The 18,501-nt window shown below is 43.7% G+C and overlaps 1 protein-coding gene across 3 annotated transcripts in view; it reads left to right on the top strand.

Annotated features, from left to right (window-relative positions):
* SLC35F1 (solute carrier family 35 member F1) overlaps window positions 1-18,501 on the top strand; it is a 359,888-nt gene that overhangs the window by 11,400 nt on the left and 329,987 nt on the right. Inside the window, exon 1 of one of the 3 annotated variants that reach the window (XM_072965786.1) lies at window positions 2,956-3,593. The exons of the other annotated variants lie outside the window; for them this stretch is intronic. Coding sequence (XP_072821887.1) covers window positions 3,421-3,593 — 173 coding nt within the window. The 5' untranslated portion in view covers window positions 2,956-3,420. Of the gene's footprint in view, window positions 1-2,955; window positions 3,594-18,501 lie in introns of those variants that run through there. 3 annotated transcript variants of the gene reach the window in all.

Consider the following 18,501-nt stretch of genomic DNA (forward strand, 5'->3'; position numbering starts at 1 on the left):
GAGAAAAAAGATTGAGAGAATGGCACAGGGAAAGTCTAGGGGGCACTGGGCGTTTGTGGCAGCAACAGCAATTCCAGGCAACTGTTGAGCAATTTGGGGAGAATCATCAGTCACTTTTGGAGCATGACTTTGAAGCTTTTATCCGATACAACACACAGGTGCAGTCTAAACAGATGGGTCAAAACGCCTGGTGCCCTGGGGTCTGAATCATGGACCAAATTCCACTCATCCCTACATGAGTGGAAATGTCTTCAAAATGAGCAACATTAGAGAATGTGTAGCTGAGAGTCAACTTATGCTCCCTAAAGGAATTTGACAGTGCTAATGTGTGTCTTAAGTGAAGCTCAGATGATGTAAGGGTGAGAGTAGAATGGAAATTTCGCAGTAGTGTTGTGTCACTAACCACCACTGGTCAGAGAGCAGGTTCACCGAGTAGTCCGGTATGACCCTGTAATCCACATGCCACCACTAAAAACTGCATACTGATCCCCAGCTGACAGCCTTCATCCCTTTACTGTTTGTTGGCATCTCACAGAGGACAGACTTTGAGGCCCAGGAGGCAGCAGGAAAAAGGGAAATAAGCCTTCCCCACATCTTTCCTGTTTAATTCCATGTCAGACACACCACTTGACCTTCACACCTTTAATACCAGTTTCTCTGTCTCTCAAATGCTGTTCAACTCCTTTTTAGGAGATGCTTATGATACACAGAATTGAAGGTTGGGAAGCGATCTGATGTTGTATCCCCTTATAACAGAAACATAAGGCTTGAGACTGCTTTTAGGTCTTTTCTCAACAGCAAGATTGAAATTCTACATCTCTCATCTTGGTCTCTCCCATCTCGGTTTTCTCCCTTCCTGACTCGTTGTGATTTAGATCATTTGCATTCAGTGGTCCCTCCAGAGGAATACCTGGTGCAAATGCTGACACTGAAGTGCAGACACAGCACGGAGTTGTGACGTGCAAAAATATTGAAAGGGAAGCAAGCCAAATGTGCAGGGAGAGGCCACTGAAGCCACCAGTCATTCAAGGCAGACACCTGAAATGACCATAAATGCTGTTTTAATAGAGAGACTCCTACCATGATTTGCTGTCGCTTTCCGCTGAAGTGCAGTTTATTCACGTCTCCTGCATATGGTGGGTCCTCCAAGGGCAAACTCATTATGAACTATTCAAATCTTAATGCCCATGAGGTTACAAACCTTGGTCCTGTTTGTAGCAACTCTTCAGAGTGTCCTATACAAATCTGAGGAGGAAAACTCTGAGAATGAAAGGTTGTTGAGAAAGAACAGGACAGCGTGTTAATTATAAAAGAAAAAATGTTCTAATTTGTGTTAATTTTGGTAGAAAAGGACCTCAAGGATATTTCAGGTGGTAACTGGGTTTTACATAGATTGAAATATAGATTAGAGACTGTTTTTGGATAGCTGTTTCCTCAAATGCTTAGTGATTTTAAAAAGCGGCTCCCAATATTGTTAAAGGATTGGATTTTTTTTAATTTTGGGGGGGAGGTAATTAGGGTTATTATTTTTTTTTAATGGAGGCACTGGGGATTGAACCTAGGACCTCTTGCATGCTAAGCAAGCATACTCTACTACTGAGCTATACCCTCCCCACTATTGGCTTATTTCTTTTTTGATGGAGGTACTGAAGATTGAAGCCAGGACTCTGGGCATGCTAAGCATGCAGTCTACCACTGAGCTATGCTCTCCCCTACTGGAACTTCTTAACCAAACAAGGAATCTCATGTTTAGCATTTCCTTTCTCTTTCCCCCTCTGTTAATCAGACATAGTCCATTCCTTTCTTGAGTGTTACTTTCTCCTTGACCCCCTTCTCTGTGGCAAATCCTATCACCAGTATTTTTTATTTGCTGGTTTCCAGTGCTTTTGGATTCAATGATGGTATCAGCATGCCTTTCTGTAGACATACTTATCTAGTAAACATATTCAGGACAAATAATTCCATATACTGAACTGAAATGGAAACATTTTTACAGTATGTATTATTTTTCACTGTAGAATCCCTATCCAGGCAATCTAGATAAAGGAAAATGTGAAACATCTCTCTCTCTCTTAAGAGTCAATCATTAACTGGGATCCGGATCAATATGTCTAAAAGATGCCTGAGACAGATAATCAGTTTCCTTTGGTAGAAATATGGTGTTCAGGTGTAAGATCTCTGAGCCAGATACACAGGGGTTTTCCCTTTTGAGAGTGGAGATCTCTGGTCCTAGCACCGCTGAGGAAGCTGTCAGGGCCCCCTGCTGGGTGGTTTACCTCCTTTAACTCTTACAGCACCACGGAGAGAAGTAGCTCTGTTGCACAAAGAATGTGTCTCAGAATTAAAGTAAATTGCTTAGGGAGTCTCTGCTAAGTTTTAGAGCCACGATTGGAACTCAAATCTGCTTACACTCCTTTCACAGCGCTATGAAACGGAGACTCTGAGTTGGTCTGATACGCTTTTTCCAGCTCCCAGAATGAATTCTTTGTGAGAAGTTGTTTCCCCTCCAATTCCCTCCAGGCCCTTCAGGTGACTGTAGGTGTAATATTTAGGATACTCGAGTTTGGGTTTGTAATCCCGGGCGGGCACCGGTCTCAGCATCCTGTCGCTGTCCCAGGATGGTGGTGCTAGTTTCTGCGGCGTCTCGGCAGGAGCAGGGAGACCCGCCAACTAAAGAAGATCTATTTTAAACCCTACGGTGGGGAAAACCCACAGAAAACCGCCCCCAAAACCAAAGTAAAACAGGACAATCACCACAACCCAGATCATGGGCCTCCGGTGGACCAGGGACTGGAGGGTAGGGGGCAACGAGGGACCTCGGGAGCGCCCTCTGGCGAGAGCAGAGCGAGCGTCCCCCGCCCGGCCCCCCTTCCTCGCCGCCGCCGCGGCGCCCCCGCCCGGCGCTCCGGGTTCACTCTCGGTCTCTCACTCCGCGAGACACAGACGGCAGCCTTCAGAGCGAGCGGGGGACACGCTGAGGCGGCGCCTGCACAACTGCCGCCGCTCGCCCCGAGAAGACTTGGGCACCGGGAGAGAAGGCGAAGCCCGGAGCCCCATTCCCTCTCTCCGTGGGGGTCTCCTGAGCTGACAGGCCGCTGGGCGCCCCCGCGCGACACCCTTCGCAGCCACTTCGCGGGGCGTGCCAGGACTTGCGGACGCGGCTCGGGAAGAGCCTGGGCGGGAGGCGGCGGCGGCGGCGCGAGGGTGCGCGCACTGGGACTGGAGAGGAGTGAGTGGCGGGCTGGGCGGCGGCGGCGGCCGTAGCCGCGGGTGCCTCGCCGCCTCGCCGCTCGGCCGGCAGCTCCGCCTCCCCGGGCCGCGGCCGCCCGGCCGGGTCCTCCGCGCATTCCCGGGCCCGGAGCCGGCGCACAATGCGCCCGGCCGCGTTCTGATAGCCGCCGCACCACCGCCTTCGCCGCGATGATCCCCCCTGAGCCGCAGCAGCAGCAGCTGCAGCCGCCGCCGCCAGCCCCGCCGAACCATGTGGTGACCACCATCGAGAACCTGCCGGCCGAGGGCAGCGGCGGCGGCGGAAGCCTGTCCGCCTCCTCCCGGGCCGGCGTGCGCCAGAGGATCCGCAAAGTGCTGAACAGGTGAGCGGCGGCGGGGGCGCGGGGCAGGGGCTACTGGCGCCCGCCTGGGGACCTCTCCGTCCTCCGGGCGGCCCGAAGGCCCTTTGGGACGGACAGAGTCTCGGCGGGGGAGAGGGAGGAGAGCGGGAGACGACGCGCCCTGCGCTGGCGGAGAGGCCGCGGCAGCTTTGTCCCGGAGCGGGGAGCCCTGGACCGCCCGGGCTCCTGCTGGTCCGAGGCGGGAGTTCGGGGAGAGGCGGGGTCTTGCCGGCCCCGCTGTTGTGTGTGCGCGCTCGCACCCTGGCACACGCGTGTTGCCTCACCTCCGTTTCCCACTCGTGCCCCAGCGCCCACTCGTGCCCCAGCTTTGCGCCCAGGAGCCAGAAGGGGACCCGGGGGTGGTCGGGGCGGAGGTGGGAAGGCATGCGCCTGCCGGAATGGCGTGGAGGTCGCGGATCTTGCGCTTCCACCGGAGGTCTCCGACCCCCTCGCGAGGTGACTGGGTCTCGGCGGCAGCCCCGGCGGGCAGTCGGGGGACCCACTTCTTTCGCCTGCCGCTCCAGTTGCCGCTCCGACTCTTCCTGGCTGGAAGCAGGGAAGGGGCGGCTACAGGCCTGGGTCAGACCCACGCAAAGTGCAGAAATGTTGCGGGAACGGTGTGTGGAGGAGGCGCCTGGCTATTCCCAAGCCAGAGGAGGCGAACCCTGGTTGCCGGCGCCTCCAGTGCTGAAATCTGCGCAGTGGATGGATCAAGGACGAGGCATTTAGGTTGAGAACCCCGTTTGATTTGAAGATGGGGTCCCCCTGGCGCCGCTGAGTCGGCTGTGATGCGAAAGGGACTTTTGCTACTGAAGTAACTTGAAATGGTTGAAGAGCTGACACTTAAAAATCACGTAGGGAATTGGTTCTGTGTGTTCTTATTTGGGTACGTGTGTGCTTTTCGATGCATCTGTTAGGGGTAACTCTTAAGGTTGCTCAGTTTATACAGGTTTCCGTGTGGCACTGTTTTGGGTAGCCTCGATTCCCCAAGGAATTGACCTCGAGTTCTTTGGGGCATAAAGCTCTAGTGGGAGCACAAAATACGCACAGAAATAGAAGCTTGAAAGGCTCCTTATTTTCGGAGTGTAGTTTAATTTAGTTATATGAAATCTCAAACCATTCAAGAGCCCCTTGTGAAGACTTCACGTTTATTAGCTTACTTGTGGGTACTTCTGCGTGTTTGCACTTATTGTCAAAAAGAAGAAATTCATTGTGAAGTGAGCCAAGAGTTGGTGATAGAAACTCAAGCCTTTACTTTCCTTTGATTTGTAGTTTAGAATAACATCTTACAAAACATTACATTTAAAAGATAACGAGCCAGAATAAACCAAGAAGATACTGGCTCAGTACATGTTATGTGGGCTTCCTATCTTTTATGAGTACCTGTGGTTTTTTTGAATTGTAAGTAACTTGGCATTGGCTGTTTAAAATTTTATGCAAAGTATGTTAATTATTCATTTCCCTCATCAAACTGGGAAAAAAACTGGTGCTACAGTTCATTTCTCTTTGCTTGATTATGTTATTATTGATTCTGTGCAGATTATTTTTGATATTTCATGAATCTTAGTCCAGAAGAACAAAATCAATGAGGTAGGAGTGAGGGGACTTGGTTTGTTATCATTTCTCTGCCACTAACCAGCCCTTTGGCTTGGGGAAGAGATGTTCCCCTCCTTGGTTCTTGGTTTCTTCTCCTGTAAAATGTGTTTATAATACTCGTCTTACCTCTCTCACCATGGTTTTGAGAATTAGGTGACATGATACTGAAGAAAACACTTGGGAAAGTGTAAAGCTTTGCACAGATTCATTTATTCAGCAGAATTCTGCTGTGTAAGGTGGGGTGGGCTGTGCAAACATCAAAAGCAAGTTTAGTGAAGTCGTGGTAAATGGTGGGTAGAAACTTTTGTTTTACTAAGCCTTCAGGAAACTGTGACATTTGTTGTACTATTCCTAATTTATAGAGAAGGAGCATAGACTAAAAGGTTTTATCAGTGATATTTCATGGAAGGTACATCTGTGAATGGAATCTTAGGGTTATTATGGCCTTTAGACATCAACTGAAACATTTAGTTGTCTTCCAGAGTTCTTCAGAATTTTCAGTGTTATATTTTGTATGGAGCAAATGGTCTTTCCTTAACCTTAAAAGATAAGAAGAAAATCTTTCTTTTAAGAAAGAGGGCCTTTGGTAAGGAGACTGAAAAAAAATCAGAATAAATGTAAAAATCCTGGTGGCATAATTTTGTCAGCACGCTGCTGGGCTTGGCTTTTGCTCCATGATTATGCCAACAAGAGACAGTGTTAGTAGTGGCTGCTGAATGATTGGGCTCTAAGAAAAAGCAAAAGCATCTGGGAGAGTGGAATTTTTGCATTCCTGTGCCACGGCTTAGGTGTGGCTCCCCTCTGGTTTCAACCCTCCAGGTGTGTTGGATTTGTGAGTAATGGCTGCAAGGCTGGCCCATCGGGTGCCACCATATCTGAAGCATCTTTGTTCATCTTCTGAAAGCTAAAGATCACTTTTTCCTTCTTTTTCTTCTCCTTTTCCTCTTCCTCTTTCCTTAATGCTTCTATTTCCTTCACCTGCCTTGCCCTACCAACCACTTATCTTCTGGGCTTTAGTTGTTTCTTTTCATCTGCTTCTGAGATGCAGCAACTTAGCCACTAGCAGAAAGTGACGTTGCAATTCTGGAAGTTTGGAGCCAATATGAAAAAATATCCCTCTAACTTTTTGGCATGTAGATACACTGTTGGCTGCATTCTGTTGCTGTGAGCTGGCCAGTGGCGTCTCTTCAGTGACGGAGTGAGGCATTGCACCACTGCTGCTTACTCTTAGCATCTCACTGGGTCAAAGGGGCAGTGCTGAGAGACAGGATGGTGCGATGGGGTGAAGAGTTTTAGAGTGTGAGCAGCATAAGCCTGGTGAACTGCCTGCCACTGGTCTGTAACAATAGCTACCTGCCAACCCAGAGGAGAAAATGCAAACACATATGCTATCTATACCCTGTGTACCTAGGGATAGCAAAGAGAGAAGTACTGGTTAATAATTAAAGGTGCTTGCTCTCAGGAAGCTTAAAATGAAAATACAGTGTTACCTTAATGAAATGTGTCTTACATTGTCCTGCATCATTTTATTTCCTCAGTATAGCTCCCTATCCTTTCCCCTTTCTTTAAAAACTTGCAGAATTGGATTGCTGCATTTTCCTATACAACAAATAGGGCATTTCACTGATTGAATACTTCCTGCAAAACTATTAGATTATGAAAGTATCAATGGTTTTGGTGAAAGAGGAGGTACTAGAGAATTTTTTTTTTAACCAGTTAATGGGATGTGTCACCTTCTTCTGCCCTGCCCTGTTCAAAATTGTTTTGGCAGTGGGATGCAAGAAATGCAAGAATTTAAATGCTGGGATAATTGTTGCTTCTTTAATTCCCAGAGTTTTTGAATAATGTATTGATTCAAACAATGAAAAAATTATGGCAAATTCCTCTTCACTTATTTCTTACTGTGGTATAGTATTTATTACCCTGCCACAGGCAAGCAAGATACGACAAAAAAGAAAATACTTCAAGGGCAACAGTTGATGACCCTCTCAGGGAAACTGCTGATACCAGCAGATTTCTTAGAAACCTAACAGGAGTAGGTACTGATCTCTGTAGTATCTGAAGATTTTCTCCTCTAAAATGATTACTGAATGAAATGTTTGTGAAAAACAAGTGATAGCTTGTTTTGGTTTTTGCATGTGTGTGGTTTCATTTATCTTTCCCCACTTGAATATTATTTTCAGATCTTAACAAAAATGACCGTGAATTTCCGGTTTTGACCCACTTTCTTCCCAATAAGAGATGCACCGTGTTGTCTTAAGTTATAAAGGGTTTTCTGTCTTTTTGAGTCTTGTAGTAGGCAGTAGGATGGAACCACAAGTGTGACCTTGGGTCGTTCATTCATTTGATTTGAAACTCACACTTTGTTTTATTTCATTAGTTTTCTGATTTCTGAAACTCTTTTGAAGACAAATGAGCATTAAGGAAGATACGTAGGAGAGTTGGTAGCAAGCCTATGTAAAATCTATATCCATGTAGGAAGTTACCCTATATGCTGGGAGAGTATGTATATACAGCTTCTCTGAGTTATTGAGTAAGGTGGACTGAACACGGTGAACAGTAGAACAGCTGTCAGGAACAGAGTTACGCTTGAGCTAAGTATTAGGTACACTTGATGACGACATGTATTATTGTTTTGGTGATCCTTTTTTTTAATCAAATAAGAAGGCTTTTGTTAAAAAATTGGTAGTGAGGCTCTTCCTCAAGCTGCTCCTTCTAACAGATGTCAGAATGAAAAGGGAAGACCAACTATTAATGAGGATGATTGATACAAAATATTCCAAATGGAACGGGCTGGTGTGATTAAGACCAGACATTTCTAAGATCAGTAGTAAACAAAAGATGTCTGAAGGATGCATTTATTTTTAACTAAAGGACAAAATTATAAAAATAAAAGATCATCCAGTGTTTTTTTTTTTTTTTTTTTTTTTTTTGCACAGAGCTTGGAGAAATGAATGCTCAAATTAAGGGAGTATTTGGTTTACCTCAGATAAAGATAGTGCATTTCCAAGGAAGTAATGTGTAAGAAAATGGACCTATCTTTATGTAATTTTTCTTTGACCTTTTACTCTCCCAGGATCCTTCAGTACTTCAGGGCCCTAATAAAAGATGTCTATTTTTACTGTATACTGCTATGGATGTAGATGATACAGGAAATTGAGTTGGCTGCCCATATAGTTCTAAAGTTACTTAATGGAAGAGCTAATTTATTATTTAATTGCCATTTCTCATGAAAGTAGAATGCAGAATGTGAATGTACCACCACCAGGTTTTAGTTTAAGCTTTCTCTTCATTTGAGTTCAGGCCAATGAGCATTCACTGTACCTTGTTCAGACACATTAATTCTTGATTATGTTTCTAAAAAAGAACACTCAGGAACTCAAAGTCCAATAGACACAAGAAAAAATACCCCATAATATTTGGTATATTTCTTGACTGTGGCATGAACATATACAAGTACACACTGATTTATTCTTTTTTCAAGGGCTAAAACCACATACCATAAAATTGACCATCTTAACCACTTTTAAGTGTACACAGTACAGTGGTTTTAAATGTATGCACTTTGTTATGCAACAGATCTCTAGAATTTTTTCATCTTGCAAAACTGAAACTCCGTATTTATTGAACAATAACTCCTCTTTTCTCTTCCCACTGACCCTAGCAACCAACATTCTATTTTCTGTTTCTAAGAGTTTGAATATTGTAGATCTCTCATATAAATTGAATCATCCAGTGTTTATCTTTTTGTGATTGGTTTATTTTATTTAGCGTAATGTCCTCAAGGTTCATTCATGCTGTCACAAGTGGCAGAATTTCCTAAGGCTAAATAATATTCCTATATATATATATACTACATTTTCTTTATCCATTCAACTGTTGATGGACATTTAGGTTGCTTTCATCTCTTGGCTGTTGAGAATAAAGCTGCAGTGAAAATGAATGTGTAAATATCTCCTCAAGATCCTGTTTTCAATTTTGGGGGATAAATAGCCAGAAGTGGGATTGCTGGGTCACATGCGAGTTCTATTTTTAATTTTTTGAGGGGCCTCCATACTATTTTTCATAACAGGACACCATTTTGACTTTCCACCAGCAGTGCACAAAGGTTCCAATATCTCCACATCTTTGCCAACACTATGTTTGTTTGTTTGTTTTTGATAGTGGCCGTCCTAATGGGTGTGAAGTGATGTCTCTTGGTTTTGATTTGCATTTCCTGAATGATTAGTTATATTGTGCATCTTTTCATATACTTGTTGGTCATTTGTATATCTTCTTTGGAGAAATGTCTATTCAAGTCCTTTACTCATTTTTAAAATTGGATTGTTTGGGAATTTCTTGTTGAGTTGTAGGACTTCTTTATATGTTCTGGATATTGACCCCTTATCAGATATGTGACTTGCAAATATTTTCATTCCATCGGTTGCTTTTTCACTCTGTTGATTGTTTCTACATTCATTTGTTCTTAATCACTTATTGTGTGCTGAGCCCTCTTCTGGAGGACATATACATATCAAAACATTATTCTTGATCTGAAGAACCTAAAAATGTAATTGGTAACTTGGCATAGGGACTGCTATTGAGAATGAATAATTTTAATCTGTAATCTGAATGTTTATGTATAAAACTTAATTGCATGCTTCCAAATGTCTAGATACTGGAATAATAGAAATAAGTTGTTCTATACGTGATCCATATTAAACTTATTCTGTCTTTTACAGGCACTACTTGAAAAAACATACATTTTATATTATAAAATTTTACATCCTATGTTATTCTCATGATAATAGTTATTGTCATCTTGTTATACGTAGAGAAACCAATTTTTACATTCACACAGCTAAGTGCGTTTAGAAGATTACAGAGGAAGGAGAGGCTAGGCTGGAGACAGGGCAGGAGGGCTCAGGGATGGCATTTGACCTTGGCATTGGAAGACAGTGTCTTAGGTTGGGCTGCTGTAACAGAATACCATTCTGGATGGCTTCAACAACAGACATTTGTTTCTTACAGTTCTGGAGGCTGACAAGTCTGAGATCAGAGTGCTGGCAGATTCTGTGTCTGCTGAGGGCCTTCCTGACTAGCAGACAGCTGTCTTCTTGTGTCTACACATGGTGGAGAGGGAGAGAGAGGGAGGGAAAGAGAGAGGGAGAGAGAGACAGAGAGAGATTTGGTCTTTTCTTATACAGATACTAATTTCATCATGGGGGCTCATCACCCTCATGACCTCATCTAAATCTGAATCTTAAGTACCTCCCAAAGGTTCCACCTCTGAGCACAATCTCACTGGGGAGTAAGGCTTTAACACATGAATGCTGGGGGGACATGAACATTTGACCCATAGCAGATGTGTAGGGTAGAAAAACATGCAAGAAGGGGGATGACAGAAGGGGTGAACTGAATACGGAGTAAGAGATCGAAGGAGGATTAAGTGTCCAGTTTGACAATATTATGTGTTGGGAGAAAAGCAGCATAGTGAGATAAAGCTACAATTGTAAGATTGAGTCAGATAATGCAAAGCCTTAGACACTCTAAAAGGAGTTAGATTTCATTCTGTGGGTTATTATTTTTGCAGATTATTGAGTAGAGAAAGGACTTGATGAGAGGTATGCCTGAACATGATATGCTGGGCAAAATCTGTAGGACAAGTGGAGAGGGGATGAACTGGGGTTTGGAGGATCAGTCACGGGGCTACTATTAGCCATTTAGGGGCATGGAGACAGAAGTCTAAATGAGATTGAGGCAGCCAGGATGAAGATGGTACTGCTGCAATTTGAACAGAATCTGGACAAGGTTCGGGGAGAGGGAGATTAGATTAGATTACTGGGGGGAAGGTACCCAACAGTGCCGGCAGCATCACAGGTGTTTAATACTTGTTTGATGAAAGGTTATAAACTTGCTACAAGGGAAGTGTCTATTCACGAGGGCAGAAGAGACCTAGGGTGTTGCGTGACTAAGTAGGTAGCCAGGAGGACAGCAGCAGCTACTGAGTGTGGTCTGGCTGCTGTTGAAGAATGGATTGAAAGAGAGGTAAATGGCTACTGGAGGAAGGAGATGTTGGAGGCTTGGACTGAAGGGTAGCGACGGAGGTGGAGAGAAACAACTGCGTTTTGGAGTGGTTCACATTGGGAGGTGGAGTCTCTGGGATTGGGTGAGTGGTTTGATGAGGCTGCTTAAGGAAAAGAAGAAAGAAAAACTCCAGTTTGGGGGCTCAAGAAATTAGATGAGCAATGGTGCTGTTGTCTAAGATGGGAAAGACAGGGAGGGGAACATGTTTGTGGGTGAAAAGTCAAGAGTTTAATTCTGGCAGGGATGTCTAGTGGAAATATCAGATGACAGCTCTAGTTCAGGATTTGGGGGCTGGGGATCTGGATTTGGGTGTCACTGAGTGGTCTGGGATAAGATCATCTGGGGACATTGTGTCCATAGAGGAGAAAAGGGTCCCAGGGTCAATCTGGGGAGTGCATCAACTTCTGAGTCAGAGGAGGTGAACCCAGCAAGGGAAATGGAGAAGGAGGGGTCTGAAGCTGGAGAGTGTGGTGTTCAGAAGCCTAGAGAAGGAAGTGTTTCCAAGGGGGGAAATAAGCCGTCCACGTGCTGAGAGTAATTGACCAAGGGAAGGGCAGAGAAATGATCGGTGGGTCATCAACATAGAGAAACTTTGGGACCAGAACAGGCACAGGCTCAGGTGGTGGTGCCAGTGGAAGCATGGATGGAATGATTTGGGGAGGGAATGTGAGGGATGGGGCGGTTCAAAACATAACTTTAGAAAAGTTTTGCTGTAACCAGGAGCAGATTAAAGGGAGACTCTTTTAATAGAGGACATACTGCAAAAGGTCTGTGCTGATGGGAATGAGACAGTGGTGGGGGGGGGGCGGGGGGAAACACTGCATATGCAGGAGGGAATGGGATAAAGGAAGGCTGAGATGGTAGGATCCAAAGTGCAGGGGGAGGTGTTGGCCTTTGAGAGGAGCCAGAACACTCTCCTTGGTCCAGGAGAGGAGGGAACAAGTGTGGGTGTAAAGGAAGGTAATCTGGTAAATTTGGTGGTGGGAATAAAAGGTGATTCCTGTCTGGTGGCTTCTCTTTTTCTGTGAACTCTGAGGTCAGTCTGTCAATTAAGAAAGAAGTTGCTAGGGGGAGGGGTGTAGGATATTTGTACAGAGAGAAGTGGGAAATAGTCATTTTGAAGAGTCAGAAAGGAAACATAACTAGAGAAATATGGTAGGATTTCAGGGCGGTGCTCTGCGCTTTCTTGACTTCTGTGGTGGGGAGGAGGTGGAGGGTGTGACTGGCAGAAAGAAGCTATTGCTATTCAGAGTCTGTCTTGGTAAGGGTTAACTCAGATCTGGACCATGGCAATGAGGCAAGAAAGAACCGCCAGGGAATTCAGCTGTGAAGAAGTCAAGATATTAGTGCATGGCATAATTAGGGGGGCTCAGTAGCATTTTGGTCCTGATTGTATTTGGGAGTGAGTGGGGTGTGAGAGAGAGAAGAGGGAATTAAACGTCATTTGGAGATTTTGTGTCTGTGCCCCTGGAGTGATGGTGTCCCGTTCAGAATGTGAGCTGTTCTGTCTGAGGGAACTGACTTAAGTTTTGGGGGCCTCAGTTTTCCTATTTGTAAACTGGTTGAAATAATCTTAACCCTTTATTTCCCATTGCATTTTGGGGATTTTAAAGTGAAATAACATCTGGGAGAGAGGGCTAGGAAAGCTGCCAAGAACTATGCAGCTGTTTTCCTGGTCACACAAAACGGGAGCCCGGGTTCTGGTGGCTTTGCGCTGACGCGGGCCGGGGTCCTCAGCACGCGGAAGACTTGGATGCTGGTGCTGCTCTGTTCGGTGGTTTTTCTCCCGAGCCTTGCCGGTCAGAGTCAGAAGTGGAACCCACCCGTCTATGAACAAAGCACAAGTCTGTTTTCTTAAGTTTGTTGAAAGCTAGATATATTTTAAGTGTTTTTGGTTTTGAGAAAAGCCTCTTGGGAAGACTGATTTGGCAGAAGGCACGTGTCCTGTGGACTGATCGCGCCTGGCAGTGATGTGGAGGTCCCTGTGGTTCGTACTGGAGAGTTTGACAGGCTTCGGGAGAGGGTTCGTGCCTCTTGAACTGGGGAGGGTTCAAGATGTGCGAGAGCCTAAAAGGCTCCCTAGAGCCGGGCAGCGGGACAGACAGAGCGGCTCAGAGGGAAGTGACAGAGCAGCTTTAATGTGCTAATGAGGGGAAGCCCGGATGCCAGCGGGATCAGAGGGGCTCTTTGTGACGCCAGGGATGGCTGGAGGCTCTGTCCTTATCTGGATCCCACTGCAGGCAGGAGAAACACTGCGCCCTCTGAGAGGGCCCTCTCCTCCACAGATAGCCTTACAGACCGCGCTGAGCGCTGCTGGGCCGCCAGGGGCTGCGGCAAACCCCAGGGCGGGGTGACAGCTTGAGAACAGGGAGGTGGGGAAGTGGGGGGGAGGTGTGCGTGGGGCGGACAGAAGGCGGGAAGGGGGAATCTGTTCTGGAGGGTGTGTGGAGTCAGAGAGCTAGGGCGGACAGTTGCAGCTTCGCAGAATTAACTGTTGTCCCTCCCGTGCTGCACAGCTTGGTGAGTGGCGTCCAAGCCCTTCGAAAAGGAGGTGACTCGTCCTTGAAAATAGTGCAGGTCAGTTTTTAGCTGGTGATGGAGGAAGCCTGAAACATCACAATAACCAGCCAGAGAAAAACTACCATCGCCCAGTGAGTTCAGGAATGGATTTCACATTCTGGTTATTTCATTCAGTGATTGCTCCGGAATCCCCGGCGGCGAGGGATTAGGAGCATCCGCGTGGTTGGAAGCCAGTCAGGGAACTTGTCCTGAAGCTGAATTTGCATCTCAAGGACACAGTATTCACAAAGATTGTATATTTACTTGTACTGACCCATCTACTGATGGAGAGATTGGGTTGTTACTGTCTGGAAATGAGTTCCTAGATACACAGACAAATGGAGATGATCAGTCCATGGTATCTTGACCTTTTGTCTTCCACTTTTCTTCTCTGAATCTTTCTGGGGATATATAAATATTTAAATATAACATATATGTTATATATATTATTTCCCAAATAATATATTAGATTTTTAAAAACATTTTTATTGATTTATAATCATTTTACAATGTTGTGTCTAATTCCAGTGTAGAGCACAATTTTTCAGTTATACATGAACAATATATATATTCATTGTCACATTTTTTTCTCTGTGAGCTACCATAAGATCTTGTATACATTTCCCTGTGCTATTCAGTATAATCTTGTTTATCTATTCTACAATTTTGAAATCCCAGTCTATCCCTTCCCACCCCCTGCCCCCTTGACAACCACAAGTTTGTATTCTATGTCTGTGTGACTATTTCTGTTTTGTATTTATGCTTTGGTTTTTTTTTTTTAAGATTCCAAAAATATGAGCGATCTCATATGGTATTTTTCTTTCTCTTTCTGGCTTACTTCACTTAGAATGACATTCTCCAGGAGCATCCATGTTGCTGCAAATGGCATTATGTTGTCGGTTTTTATGGCTGAATAGTATTCCATTGTATAAATATACCACATCTTCTTTATCCAGTCATCTGTTGATGGACATTTAGGCTGTTTCCATGTCTTGGCTATTGTGAATAGTGCTGCTATGAACATTGGAGTGCAGGTGTCATTTTGAAGTATGGTTCCTTCTGGATATATGCCCAAGAGCGGGATTCCTGGGTCGTATGGTAAGTCTATTCCTAGTCTTTTGAGGAATCTCCATACTGTTTTCCATAGTGGCTGCACCAAACTGCATTCCCACCAGCAGTGTAGGAGGGTTCCCTTTTCTGCACAGCATTCCTCATTTGTGGATTTTTGAATGATGGCTATTCTGACTGGTGTGAGGTGATACCTCACTGTAGTTTTGATTTGCATTTCTCTGATAATTAGTGATACTGAGCATTTTTTCATGTGCCTATTGATCATTTGTATTTCTTCCTTGGAGAATTGCTTGCTTAGGTCTTCTGCCCATTTTTGGATTACATTGTTTGTTTTTTTCTTATTAAGTCATATGAGCTGCTTATATATTCTGGAGATCAAGCCTTTGTCGGTTTCATTTGCAAAAATTTTCTCCCATTCCGTAGGTTGCCTTTTTGTTTTACTTACGGTTTCCTTTGCTGTGTATTAGATGTTAATTGTAATGAATCTTTCTCTCTCCATTTGTCTGTCTATCTTGCTCTGTTTGTCTCTGACACACATACTAATAGTTAGAGAATAATTTTCCATTTGGAATAGTTTGTTTTCCTTCTTTGAAGGTAGCCCTCAACTTTCCTTACCGTGCTTTTTTTGGCTCAGAGTTCATTCAAGGAGAATGCTTTATTTTTAATGTGTTTAGTTTTTATTTAGGAACCCCATTGAATTGGTGTCACTTAAGAAAACAGAAATATTCAGTGTGGAATTACCTATGAGCTAGCTATATCTGAAAGTGTGACTGCAACTGTGGAACAAGGCACTACATAGCCACTGCCCCCCCAAACCCCCACTGTTTCCCTGAGCCATATATAGTTTCATTATAACACTTCATTTCCAGGTGGCAATGAATCTGGTGACTTCACTTCAAAAATTTACCTTTTTTTTGCCTGCTCTAATTCTAATAATTTGTGTGATTTTAGTGTTTTTCAAGCAAAATTCTTTTCTTTATTTTTTTTAGTTCTTCCTTTCCTTGATGCTTCCTGTTTATTTCCTGCCCCTAAAGGGATACATGCATTTTGGATTGACCTGTCCTAGTGAAGGCCTAGAGAAGTGTAGGCGATGAGGTGCTTGCTTGCTGGTTTTAGAAAACTGTTTGCAGCTCTAATGCTGATTAATGGACTCATCTACATCCAATGCAAGGAGACCATAATTATTATTAGCCCCAAAGTTAATTGCAACCTGAGAGCATGCCTTCGATGATGGAGAAGCACCATCCAAAGTATTTATAGCACTGGATATCAGACTGCTCATTTTGGATATGTTTGTCGAAGAAAACAATGATTATGCAAAGGATGCAGGCAGGAATGTGTGTGGGATGGACTAGTGGACCACGAGTGCAGTTTGTTGCACTGTGTGTTGGTGACTTGAGATACAACAACAACAACGAAAAGTTTTAGCAGAATGGTCATTGCCCTGTTTTTCTTTGTCATGGCTAGAAGGCAGCTCATTGGATTTAGGAACCTGATGATTCCCTTCCTTTTTAGTTGCTCCTGGAGAGGCAGGTAAAGGAGTCAGAGTACAATGCACTCTTTTTTTAAAGAAGAAATTTCCACAGTCTAATGCACGTTACCACACATTCTTCCAAATGGTAATTGGGGGAGATAAGACAAAAAGCAAAGGTTTTTTAAAGCGAAATACAGAAAGAAATGGAATGCTTGAGTGGGGGTAGGGAAGTCTTGCAGAGGACTAGCTGGATGTTTTTAATATTCTCTGCTATTTTAACCATCAAAGTAATTAGCTTTATGAGGGGAATGTTGATTCCTGCCTGACCCTTCTTAGGGAAATGCCAGCAAATGAACAATAAAAGAAAAGTCCCAGAAGGCACATGACATGCAAATGAATCAAAGATACCTTCATTCTATGTGAAAATTTCCATTTTGGCAAACTATTAATATTCTCTATGGAAATATTTTTTACTTAAGAAATGAGTGAAGAAAAGCAATGAATGGCATTACAAAACCCTGATCCTCAGTTTTAAGGTGCTTCTAGGCAGAGCAACAAGTGCTTCCCAGTACAATCTAAACTGATACAGAAGCTCAGTCTATAAGACATTGTAACTCTTTAACCAAAATACAAAGGCACCTATGCATCTGAAAACCTTGACATCTGACCCTCAACCCCCAAGTCCGGGTTAGATGTCCCATTCCATGTGCTGGCTATTTCCTATCATTTCACACTCTATGTTTACTTGTCTGAACCCTCCCAAATGGGATAGAAGTCCATGAGGATGTTCTCTATCCAGCATCTTACATAGAACCTGGCATAAAGTAAGTGTTCAATAAATATTTGTTGCATGAAGGGTCAAATCATCTGCTAGGGGCCCCTTCAAAAGAGAAATTATTTTCGGCAAGTTGATGTCCTCTGTTTTTATTTTCTTAAATAATGTATGTCATAGTCCCTGGCTTAGAGTAGGTACTCAATAAATTTAAGTTCTAGTCTTTTTAAATTGAGCTATGGAAAGGTAGGGGATATAGAAAAAGTATAGAAGGATAATTTGAATAGTCCCAGAGTTAGGAAAACACTGCAGGGTGCTGCTTATGTCCTACTCATACTTTAAAACTCAATGCACATTTCTATCAACTCTGTTTCTCAAAAGTTTTCAATTCTGTCTGCCAAGAAATTTCCTGTGGGATAGTCAGTTGTAGAAATGAAAATAGAAGTCGCTTCCAGCTCATCATAGGCAGCAGTGGTTAAGAATACGGCTAGACTGCCTGCTGTAGCATCTGAATGTTCTGATCTTGGGGGCCTCCATTTCTTATCTGTTTGTTGTGAGGTTGCTGTGAGGACTAAAAGATCATATATATATGTATATATAAATATACATATATATGTTTTATATATAAAGCAAATATAAAATCTTATATATATATAAAACACTTAGAACTAGCATCTGACATATAGAAAGTCCCACTCAAAGTTATTTTGTTATCACCATCATCATCATCACTGGTAGGTAAAATGCACAAGAGAAAACAGGGAAAAAGAAGGAAACCGATTGCCAAGAAGACTACATGAAACTAGAGCCCACATCTGGCTTGATTAGTGCTTTTTACCCGGTGCCCAGGATAGTCCTTGAGCATAATAATGTTGATAATATTTATTTAATGAACTAATGGTGTCCTTCTGGTAGTCTGTGGAAGGAAAGGTAAGAGAATTGTACGGCAGTTAGAAGTCCTAGCTCAAAGTAAGCAGGGAGAAGGGAGAACATATCTTATTTCTATTTATAAATATTTTTCTAAACAATTTCTATCAGTTAGAAATTAATTTGAGTTAAATTTCTGTTTTAACTACATCACCCTGGGACAATTTAACAAGATTAGATATATATCCTTTGCATGTCTGCTTCAAGGAAAGCAGTCCTAAGTGTGGTTAAGAGATGCAAACACATATAAGGTTAGGTCTCTGCTTGCGAGAATATTTCAATCTAGGTGATCAATTATCATTTCAGCCAGTCCTTTAGATTGCCTTCCTCTTAAGAGCTAGAATTAGTCACAGGGAAGGAAGGAGCATTGCTCGAAGGTGTCTTTGGGGCATGGAACATTGGGCACGTTTTTACAGTGAGGAAAT

The sequence above is a fragment of the Vicugna pacos genome, chromosome 8 (genome assembly GCF_048564905.1).
Source record: "Vicugna pacos chromosome 8, VicPac4, whole genome shotgun sequence".
Taxonomy (NCBI): Eukaryota; Metazoa; Chordata; class Mammalia; order Artiodactyla; family Camelidae; genus Vicugna; species Vicugna pacos.